This window comes from Meleagris gallopavo, chromosome 1 (genome assembly GCF_000146605.3).
Source record: "Meleagris gallopavo isolate NT-WF06-2002-E0010 breed Aviagen turkey brand Nicholas breeding stock chromosome 1, Turkey_5.1, whole genome shotgun sequence".
Lineage (NCBI taxonomy): Eukaryota > Metazoa > Chordata > Aves > Galliformes > Phasianidae > Meleagris > Meleagris gallopavo.
The window spans coordinates 73,734,233-73,746,203 of NC_015011.2; the positions used below are offsets into that span (position 1 = coordinate 73,734,233).

An 11,971-nucleotide genomic window follows, 5' to 3' on the forward strand; every position below is an offset into this window, starting at 1 on the left:
TTTTATTATCAATGCTGATTTTTGACACATCCATTTGCATTGACAGGGTGGGAGAATGTGTACGGCTTTGACATGACCTGTATTAGGGATGTTGCCATGAAGGAGCCTTTGGTGGACATAGTAGATCCAAAGCAAGTGGTGACCAATGCCTGCTTAATAAAGGTTTGGTAATACCAAATTTATCTATCAATGTTTACATCTAACTGTAAGATTCTTTGGAGACCTTCTGCTTTTGCTTTACTAATATCTTTGAATGTTTCTAACTAGCTAGACAAGCCATCATCGTAGAATACTATCACAATAAGACATACATTTTTAGAAATTTTTAAATTAGTCCAAATTAGTTTAAAAATAGATGAAATTGGTATGTTGCACATGCTCAGCTGTCAGCTAAATAAAGCAATACATATTATGGAATGCCTCAAAGTGAGATACCCCTTGTAACTCTCTACTCATTGGATTACTTCTATAAATGGTTGTCAAACTGTAACTTAAACTCTTAGAATTATAAATGTGCAAATACTGAATAGAGACATGATGTATTAAATATGAATTCTAATTGCCTTACCTTATTGTAAGGCAATAGGCTGAAAATTACCAATGGCAAGCTGCTGAGAAAGAATAAATTATTTCTGTTTGTAGTTTCTGAATTGCTTGATTCTGATGAAGTAACTCTAGTTTATTCCAGACAATGAAATCAGAATTGGAACAAAATTTTTGTGAATATTCCTAATTCTTAGCCTTATCCAGAATGTTGCTGTGCTCTCCCAGTACCAACTCTGGCAGACAGAGTTTGACTTGTACCCTCTTCTACATAAAAGACAGAATGGTCACAAAACCAGATTAGGAGTCTGTAGCTACAGGAATACAGGAAAGCTCTAAAATTCCTCTCATGTGCAGGAATCTTCCAGATGTGGGACTACTCACATGAATAAAGATTTCTGCTTCAATAGCAGAGGAATCAGGTCAATGAAGCCAAAAGTTTGCTCATTCAATGCAAAGACTCAGTTCCGTTTCATTACCTGGTTAACTATAATCATTATTCAATTGTTCTTCCATTAAGTTATTTAGAATGAAAGGTGGTAAATCACAACTTTTCTACTTATTTTATTCAAAGCATTTATCCCCTGAACTGTTAGTAATGTTCAGTGAACTGTGTAGTTTAGTAGAATATATACTTGACAGAATAAGAGGATCAGCAAAACAGGGATCAGGCCAGGTTCAAAAATAAGCTAATTAGCCTCCTACAAAGGTTAATATCCTGTATATTAATAAAAAAATAAATGTAAAAAGCAGGCTTCTGTTCTTAAAATACCCTTCAAAAGTGAAACAACTTTACCCAGCACATCAATATTTCTGAAACATTTAAAGTATTTCCTAGGGTTTTTTAACCACTTCACACTCAAGAGTCTACACAGCTCAGAGAAGAGCTACATACTCATTTATGGACTTCATCCATTGGACTTTATTCACAATTTCCCAATAGCAATATCACTAAAAAGTCACCAAAAATTACAGAAACCTGTAGCTGTCATCCACCAAATCAGTTCAGCTTGTCAAACTAAAAGCGTGATTTAAATATCAATAGAAATAAGCAATCTTGTAGATTCATCTTTGCTCCAAACAATTTACAGAATTTGCTTTTGTATAGTTGAAGGGTAATATCTCTCTGCCTGCTAATTAGAAACCTTTGTCTGACACAAGATTAGAAAACATTATCAGCAAAAAGCAGCCCCCTCTAATGACTCAAATATTTTGACTGCTTAACACGACATAGTCACAGAATATTCCCTCCTAGAAATGTGCAAACAAATCAGAAGTTTATTTTTACTTAAAAACAAAAACAAACAAACAAACAAAAAACCCACAAAAAACTACCAACTTATGATGACTGTACCAGAGAGGAAAGATCTTAAAACTGGGTTACATATCTCCATTTCAACATCCATTGTACCTATATTTGTCAAAGTATCATTTTACCTTAATTTGCTCCAGTACCTGTCACTCCTCCCTCCCATTCCAAAGGGCACGCTCTCTTCTATGACTGGCCTTTCTTATCATATAATCAGCTCAGTCAGGTAACTGGATCATTTGCTGATGATTTAATATATTCAATTGTACCATGAATTTCTTAGAGCATAAATGATTGCTAGTTGTCTTGGTTGTTGATCATTAAATAAAATGCTTAAGTACATCACCTTAACAATTACCTTAGTCACAGACATCTGAATCTAAATAGATACTTCATTCTCTTCAAAACAGGAAGTAGATATTTATACAGTGAAGACTGAAGAACTGGCATTTACTTCAGCATTCTGCCTCCAAATTCAGCGTAATGATTACATTCATGCATTGGTCACCTATTTTAATATTGAATTTACAAAGTGCCACAAGAAGATGGGATTTTCTACAGGTAATCTGTACTTTTGTTCCATTTCTCTTTCAAGCTGTTTGTCAGTACTACTGGTCAGATGGTACATGAGGGTTTTCCGTAACAATAAGTTTTCATTTCAATGATAAAAACTATCATCCTTGAAGGAAGTGAACATGATGAAGAAAGGACAATTGTAGGAATTCTGCAAAAGCAGTGGCAGTATTTCACAATAGCTACCAATCTTACAGCTCAGAAAGAATTATAATCCTGGAGTTCATGCTCATCAGCAGTTATATCTTAATCCTATATTATGTTTCTTGTAGGAAAGAAGAAACAGAGATTGTTGCCTCAGTAAGAAATAGCAGCTCCGGGTCCCAGCTTCCATGAAATCTGAAACTCAACAAATGTTTCTTGCTTGTCTCAGAATCTAGACTAAAATTATCAGTTTTTCAACAACATAACCACACACATATTTCTTATGAAAATTGGCTCAATCAACCCATACATGAAACTCTCACTTCCCTAGGTGAGCAGATACCTAAAGAAGTAATTGGAATAATTCCATTCCTCTGAGGAATGGTTTGCCAGAGTGAATAATCCACTGTTAGAAGAAATGTAAAAATCTTGTAACTGCTTTAATGACAAGAACAATAAACAATAGTTGCCGGTTGTTACTGGCACCACTGGTGTAAATGGAATCTAATGTAAGTTAAAAGTTTTTAGAAATATTTTCTTTTTTTCCCCTTGCAGGAGCTTTCAGCTCTTCACTGAGAATCAAAACTTATGTTTTATTCTTCTAGAATAACCATATGGAAGATATTATTGGTACATCATATTATTTATTTTTTCATCAAACAATTTCCCTGGTCATTCTATAAAGTCATTACGCTGCAGTATTTCTCATACTGTATCAGGTATCAGTGACCAATGACAGGCAAAAGTTACCAGTGCAAATTCACCAGGGACTGATCGAACTTCTGTATTTAAATCAAGGATAAAAACAAATATGCAAAACAGAAAAATTAAAATTGCTGAAGAGAAATGACAACTAAAACAAGCAGTACCATTCATTTAAAGTTTAGAGGTGTAGTAAATGCAGAATTAAACAAAGTAATTCCTGATGAGCCAGCCCTACACAATAGGAAGAAGTCTGTGAAATCCAAATAGACTGATACCCAAATGTTGGATACGTTATTCAAAAATATGCTTGAAATAGTCATTCACAAAGGAGTCCTGTCACAAGCAGGTGCTGATTGCAGCTTTATGTAGGTGTTATCTGGATGGCATTGAACTTCTCTCTAACTGCCCTGAAGTTTGTGGCCAACCATATGCAACATCAGTTATATTCTCCTATACTGAAACATGTCAAAAGGCAGTTTTTCTCACCTATTTTAGGACAAGATACCTTTCTTTGGAAGTAGTCACTTCTTTTGATTAAACCAGTCGATGATTTAGCATTGTCATCTCTCTCTGAGATTAATTTCATTTCTGCAATGTAGCATTCTGAGAACAGGTGAGAGTTCTAAATTTTGGATAATCTGTTTCATGTCTCCATAACTTGAAAAGGCAAGCATTTCTGAACATCGAGTAGGGTAATACTGGAAGTTTTGAAGAATGATTGCAAAGTGTGTGCTGCCATCCTCAGGATTTATAGTATTTTTTTCTCCTCCAAATATAATGAGCAGCAATGGAATTTTGGGGGAAAAAAATCTAAATACGAAATAGTTGAATAGTGTGTGCTTGGTCTTGATGACAAACATAAAATGAAGACAAACCAAAGTGAGCATTCAATTCTAATAAAATTGATTAATTAAAATATTTGTGCAAAGGAACCCCAGACTTAACTAAGACTAGCACTTGGCAAAATTTATCGTTTAGTTCTAAACATAAAGGGCATCAAAGTGGTTCTACTAAGAGAGACTAGGAATTCATTTAGACTGGTATCAATCTCTGTCAATCATACATAGCATATGCTGTTAAAAGAAAAAAAAAAAAAACTGGTTCAAATGCCCTTTCCCCAGACATGTTCTCCTGAAAATCTCTGTACTCTTTCAGCATCATGAATCAAAGGCTTCTTTTGTGTCACTGTGGTTATCATTTTTTGCACGATTCTTTGTGATTTTCTGTTTTTGAATTAATCTATACTTCTGACATTCAAATAACTTAGTGGTAAAGATTTTCCCAACTTGAATGTGTGTAAGTTAATAGGAATACATACAGGAAGTGCCTGTCATGCTCACTAACATTCTTCATGGAATCCCTCTTGCTAGCTGTAATCACATTTAACATGTTCCAGTAAAACTTAGATGACAATCCACTATCAGTCAATAGAATTGTGTTGCTACGATTGTCCTTAAGCTCAAATGTTAATACTGTGTACGAGTTAAAAGTTTTATAGGCCCTTTTTCATTTGTTGCAAGTCTTAATTTGATTTATAAGACAAAGACCAAATTTATTTAAATAATGCCCATATATGTTTTCTAGCACCTGATGCTCCCTATACTCACTGGAAGCAAACTGTCTTCTACTTAGAGGACTGTTTAACTGTGAAACGAGGAGAAGAAATCTATGGGACAATATCCATGAAGCCAAATGCAAAAAATGTGGTAAGTCAGCATCACTGCTTCTAATTCTAACTCTACTGATGGCAAATAATAATCAGCAGTAATTAAAATGTGTATAAGTAAAACAATGAGTATGCTAAAAACACTAAATGTGTATATTTTAGTAAAAGCTGTGTTCATAGTTTCACGAAAACTGGTGACAGCAATGGTAACATAGTACTTACCTTACAGAAGACAGCTTGCAAACCAGCTAGCAAGAGAAGGAAGAAATCGTCCAGCTACATCACCAAGTCAGCTGCCCTCTGAAATAATCTAGAATCATATTTTGTGAAAAAAAACAGGCAAGGGTCTCTTCATACTGTCACTAAAATCAGAAATAAGAGCCCCCTACCAGTACAAAATGATTGAGTAAATTCTATACTTACAGCCACATTTTCCACTCAGCACCCAAGAATTCACCTTTCAGGAAATTAAGTAACATATTCCAGTTGCTTTTGTATGAACTCACTATTCAAACTCACTATGGTTATTTCAAAATTTTGCCTGTCTATAGAAAATACTTATGTTTTATTCAAGACCAAAGCCAAAACATGATGGATATCACTCTATGATGACCAAGAGCTTCCTCAATTTGTCTGCTATGGGCTGATGTCATGAGTTAGAGTTTCTTTTAGCTTATAAGGAGACTATAGGACGTAGTCTAATGGACAACCACTACCAGTATAGAAAAACAAGATATGAGAAGTATTGCTTCCATGAGAAACTGCCAAAACCCTTTAGTGAAATGTCCTTGGTTTTTATTACTACAATTACTACAATTATCACATACTGCCATTAATATAGTGTGATAATAATCCATTCATGCTGTCATTATAATTGTTGGAATATTGCATTCATTGACTGCAGTGAATCTTAGCATTCCATCACTTTCTTTTATTGCATGACTTGTCCGTCCTATTTTTGTACCAAATCTAAATTTTATATAATTTTCATGAAAGTGTTGATCCATGGGAAGAATTAAACATGAATTAAGCCTAGCATTAAAACAATCACTTTCACTTCTGAAACTTACTCCTTGCTGTGATAATACAGGAGAACAGTGTAATTACCACTTTAATGTTGTCTTCAGGTGGCATGGAAACATTTTTTTCTGCACTGAATGTATCAGTTCATTGTCCTTTTCTCTTGAGGGAAAAATAAAATTCAAATTTGTTCGCATAACACCTATTGCAGGTGGTAAATTTAAAATCTTCTTAATAGTTATCATAAAACACACTATTTCAGTATTCTTAGATTAAAAAATATTTCTTAGCACTTTGATCTTCTGAAATATGAAATCTTCCAAAAGCCTGCAGGGAGACACCTTCATCATTTTGTGAGACTGTGTAGTGCCTCTTTCCAAAAAACAAAGAATTATAAGAAAAATAATGACTAAGGGCTATACAACAATGGTAAGTGTACCTAACCTGTTCTGGAATAACTGTTCGATTGAAGACCCTTTACTCAATGGGATATGCTTTAAAAAAAAAATAATTATAGAATACTTATGATAGCACAGTATTTCAGAAACCTTCTAATTGTAACCAGGACAGTAAAGCAGTCTTGAGAAGAATACACTATACCCTAGACAGAGATTATATGATGACATTATAGTTCTTACATCCTACTTTTTCAATGCTAGCAACATTTCAAAACAAAAGAACTCAGAAACCACAGTATGTAACTCTTATGACTACAGGACTTTTCAAACTGAGCAATAACTAAATTCAAACACTGGATTTATGGTCTTGCTTACATTTACATTTAAATGTTCTACAGCGTGACCTGGATTTCACCATAGACTTGGATTTTAAAGGACAGCTATGTGAAGCATCAGTATCTAATGACTACAAAATGCGCTAGCAAGAAACCTTTCAGAGAGATGAAATGAATTCTATCAAGTCTTGAACTGCTGAACTTCAAGCCAGGAACAAATGTTTGCACGATTACTATATTAAATATTAGAATGTTTACTCCAGTGGAAAGTGGTAACATGATCCCTCTTACAGATGGTATAAAAGGCTGGGATCCTACTGTGAATGTACAGCATACAGAACTACAGCTTTTGTCAAATATATAGGGAAAACAAAGAACAGACTTGAGTGTTCTGTTTGACTTTAGGATGGCTGAAGATGCATATAAAATTGTACTATTTATAATGAATTTCTGGTTCTTCCAAGCTTTGCATGTTACAAGTGATTAGGGCAGTTTCTTCAATATAGAAGACCGCTAAAAAACATGATAGCTGGACTTAATGTTCAATATAAATACTATATAATATAGTATAAAATAGCATATTATGATATGATATATATATTGTACATGAGAAAAATGTTTATTCATAATAGGAACTCATTATGTGATTACTTAATTTTAATTATGCAGTTATGGAAAGATGATGTCACTACTCTAGACAGCGATACATTTCAGCTCTAATTAACTGCCCAAATTATAGCTTTGGGAAATACTCTGAACAAAATGTAGGTAAGAGCTGTGAGTTTATAAAGGATCAGCAAGTATCTCTTAGAATATCATCTGGAAACTGGACCATGAATTCTAAAATTCACTTTCATAACTGGATGTTTGTCAGAGCTTTAAAGAACATCAGCTTTATATCCTTGCAAATATTCTGTGGTGAGTTTTTATGGCTGGATTTTGCATGAGACCTTCTGAAATCAGGCACGTAGTATATAAATGTGATGAATGCAAAGTCTCTGAAATGGTGGATAATTCATGTTTTGTGGCCATGTAGTTTTTTCGCATATGAGTTCTCCGCAAGATTCTTAATACAAAATTGTTTTAAAAACTAGAGTTTCTCTTTCAGTAATGTTTCAGATAAGTTTTAAATTGCAAATACTGTTCTCAAGGGGTGCAATGATATGCTGGAATGAGTTAATGTCTTAAAAATATATATATTGCTTCCAATATTACTAAGATGTCTGTAGCTTCCCCATCCTCTTACACTCCTTGTTTTTCTTACAAAATCTTATGCTTATAGGTGAATATTGACTGTTTGTAATTATTTATATGTATTTTTACTGTATGAATGCTGACCATTAAATCACAAGTAATTTGTCAAAAAGTGAATCATCAGTTCTAAATATGCATCTTCTAGTCTCTATAGTGCAGTGCACTGCATCATGTTCCATCATATATTGGATGAGACTATTTTTTGCCTGAAACATCTTTTTAATCACCTATAAATAAAGCTTACTTGAATATGCAAGCAAACAGTGCTGCTCATCAGTAAGCTTCTTGTAGGTTCTTATTTTGCCAGTATAAGTTTGTCAGCTTTTATTTTCTAGAATATATTTATATTGCTTTTCCCTTCAAGAAAACTGTACAGTACCTCCATTTTTATGTAAGGTCTAAGGATTATGGTCTAGGGACTGTACTACATGGTATCTATGGAGAATGAAATTAAACTATAATTTAGCAGTTCCTTGCAGTTTTTTTAAAGCATTTCATTTCATTTTCCTGGAATGAGGGTAAACGACTTTTTTCACCAAATTACTGGCATTTTTTTCTGTCAAATACTACTGTCATTTTCAAGGAATCAGCTCATAACAATACTTTGAGTGAGGGCTTGGAACATAAAATCTTCAAGAAATACCTTTCTGTCAACACTTCATGAATCTAGGACTTCAAGGTAAGGAATTCTACCAGATCTTTTCTCTGTCCTTTCCACCTACAAAGAGACTCTCAAATTTAAAATATTGTTTATTTTTATCTTCTCCTTTTCTGCAAATCACTGAGGTGGTTATAACTTAAAGAGGAAAGACTCTGGCTTTATTTATCTGTCCTACTCCTTGATAGAACTTCAAGCCATACACTGGTTACTAATTGTTCAGAGATGATGGCAAGACAAGTCATATTTGGCTCTGGAAAATTAACTTGTACTATTCTTCACATCACATTGAAAGCATAGCACATGCTTCTCCATCACATGAACTTAGAGAACATACTACAGAGCCAGCTATCTTCAAATCACAGTGATCAAAAGAAAAAATAGGCTTCTAAGTTCTATATGCATGTTTCAAACCACTAACATTCTGAAATCACCAATGAGTTCAGCATACATAGTGTCTGTCATGCATGTCATTAGTGAAACATAAATGCAAGATTGACAGCTACATGCAATTAGCTGATAGGCTTTCTTCAGCAATCCAGCAAGTAAAGAACTTATTACAAGAAACTAATACAAGGTCTGAGCCTAACCTTATTAAGACTTAAATAAGAAAGTCAGTCATGCACATCAGGATTTAATCCAAGTCATTCCTCTTCAAAGCTGTACATTAAAATACTAATGACAAAATGACATGATCTCTGAAACAGACACATCTTTAAAGATTTATTTCACTTTCCACTGACAAGAAAAGAACATCAAGAGCTGAGCTCAAAGCACGAAACAGAAATTTAAATATAATAGTTACACATCCCTGATGAGTAATAAATACAGCACTGGCAAAATGGGAAAGAAAGTCACTTCTGCCTTGACTGCGATCTTCAAGAAAGTTTATTAAAACTCATCGGGGATTGTCCTGTCACTTCAAGAACAAAGGAGCATCCAAAGAAGACAGATTTAAAGTATGCCACTAAAATGCACAGAGTACAATTCATATTGGCAGTGCCTATAGAATTAGGGAGGCAGTCCTGATGACATATTAAGAATATTGTTCTGTTTTCCTGAAGTTCTTTACAGAACAGTGTTCTATAACTCACATGCATTTATCACTCCCAGTACCAACTAGCTCTTGTCAGATGTTATTAAAATTACGAAGAAAATTAACTATATCCCAGGACACAGTAGAGTAGGTGGTAGAGTAAGAAGGCAAAAGAATGATTTACTGTTTACTAGAATCTGCCCTGCTCACTTGTTCAACTGGAGTCAAGGACTCAAAACTGTTTTCTCAACTGACGAAGAGTAGAAGGCTTTAGCAACAGACAATGACTCCTGCTATATATGAAGAGGGTGGGTAAGGGGAAAAACAAAAACAAAAACAAAAACAAAAAAGATATCCAAACAAAAAGGATAGTGGATTTGCAAAACAGATGAGCTGGGGTTATGTTGCTATAAGACTAATTGCATAGACTAATTTGTGATGGAAAAGCCTTCTGGAAATCTTTGGTCTGCTAGGGATTAGTGCTAACTTCAAGCTAGATTATGTTTCTCAGAGTTTTGTTCAGACAAGTTCTGAACATTTCCAAGAGCAAAGGTTTCATAGCCTCTACGGGCATCGACAGCCACATTTTTTTTTTCTATGTTCATCCGGAATTTCTCTTGTTACAGCTTGGTACTACTGCTTTGTTCTTTTACTGTGCATCTCTGAGAAGAATTTATGTCTATTTTTACTGCGATTACTCATTAGATAGAGGAAGATACATCAGTTCTCACTTTACGGATCTCATGGCAGCTCCCCTCTTACCCTTACATGACTACACCCTAACCTTTCTATATGAGTTACATTACCTAACTGCACTCTCATCTCCCCTTCCCTTCTCACCCTCTTTTTTTCCCCCAGAAGCTAGTTGTATACACATTGGCTAAATATATATAAGGGTTTTGCAAAAAATTTAACTTCAAGACTAATTAAAGATAATTTTGTGTTTTCTTACCATGTTGTGGTATGTGTACACATTTTTTGAGGAATATTCAGGTGGTATGGAATATCTCTTTAAGTAGTTTGGGTCAGCTTTCATGGTTCTGTCCCTTTCCAGTTTCTTGAGCACCCCTGTGTCTTTGCTGGCAGTGCAGTATGAGAAGAAAGAAAGTCCTTGACTCATTGTAAAAACTGCTCAACAACAACTAAAACATCACTGTGTTATCAACATTTATTTTATCCTAAACCCAACATACAAAATCATATCAGCCACCATGGAGAAAGTTAAATCTATCGTAGATGAAACCAGGACACATTCACAGACCAGTTCCAACTTGAAAAGAGAGGTCCTTAGTCTTTTCAAACATTTCTTTTCAGTGTCTTTGAGACTTCTTCTCAGATGTTAATACACAAAGAGCACAGTCAAGTGGGAGGAAGTCAGATCTTCTAACTTCTAGCTTCTTAAAATTTAATTGTGAGTTCACAGCACTTATAAATCTTTTACAAAAACAGCTAAAGAAAAAAAATCTGACATTTTAAGTCTTATATAACATGTTTGAACAGCCTTATTTTAAAAGAAAAAAAACATTGAAATTATTTTTTCCTATATTGTTTTAGAGTAAAGAAATTGTGAATTATCCCCCTGAACACTGGTATTTTTGCATAGCATGTTGACTGAGATGAGCTGGAGTAGTCGCGTGACCATTACTACTACTCAAGAAGAGTAAAAAAGGCATTTGCTAAACACAGTGACAATGCAAACAATGTGAATATTGCATTTTTGGGGGAGAAAGATTGAGAAGCATGGTATGGATGTGAAATGAAAGGAAATTATTTTAACTTTGAAATATCAACTACAACCAGTCTTACTTCCTCACAGAATATAGAGGTTTAAGTTAGAATCCAAGCCATTACTCCGAATCATTAGTCATGGTGTTTTAGAAGCATGGTAGTCAGCAAAATTAAGCCTAAGCTTGCCGTTGATTCCTCATGTGGAAAACAGAACATCCTCTTTTGCAATTCAGTTCTCTACTTTCATGTCTACTCATTTCTGTTTACTAAAATGACCATCAATATTTCCAACACGACACAGTCCTGGAACCAGAAATAGATCCCTGTGTTAAGCTTACAACAGAATTTAATCATAAATCATACTTGCCTTTACCATTTTGATGCAGAAATATGAAATGAGAGTCTAAAAAGACATATATATTATATTTACAGTAAGTTGTAATGTTGGTCAGTTAGCAAAAGTATTTCATCATCAAACAGTTGCATATTTTTCACATTTCTTGGCATGAAAAACAGTGTCATTAGTTAAAGGGACCTGATTAAAGCAAACACTATTTATTTCCATAACGATCTCATTGTCCTGTAATTGCTACTACCACTAT

At 34.2% G+C, this 11,971-nt stretch overlaps 1 protein-coding gene across 1 annotated transcript in view; it reads left to right on the forward strand.

Moving 5' to 3' along the window:
- The window catches only part of PRMT8 (protein arginine methyltransferase 8), a 32,244-nt gene extending 21,670 nt beyond the window's left edge, over positions 1–10,574 (forward strand). Inside the window, exons 7-10 of the mRNA XM_010717068.3 lie at positions 47–162; positions 2,263–2,413; positions 4,859–4,980; positions 6,757–10,574. Of these exons, the coding sequence (XP_010715370.1) occupies positions 47–162; positions 2,263–2,413; positions 4,859–4,980; positions 6,757–6,840 (473 nt within the window). The 3' untranslated portion in view covers positions 6,841–10,574. The remainder of the gene's footprint in view (positions 1–46; positions 163–2,262; positions 2,414–4,858; positions 4,981–6,756) is intronic.
- Positions 10,575–11,971: the final 1,397 nt, after the last annotated feature.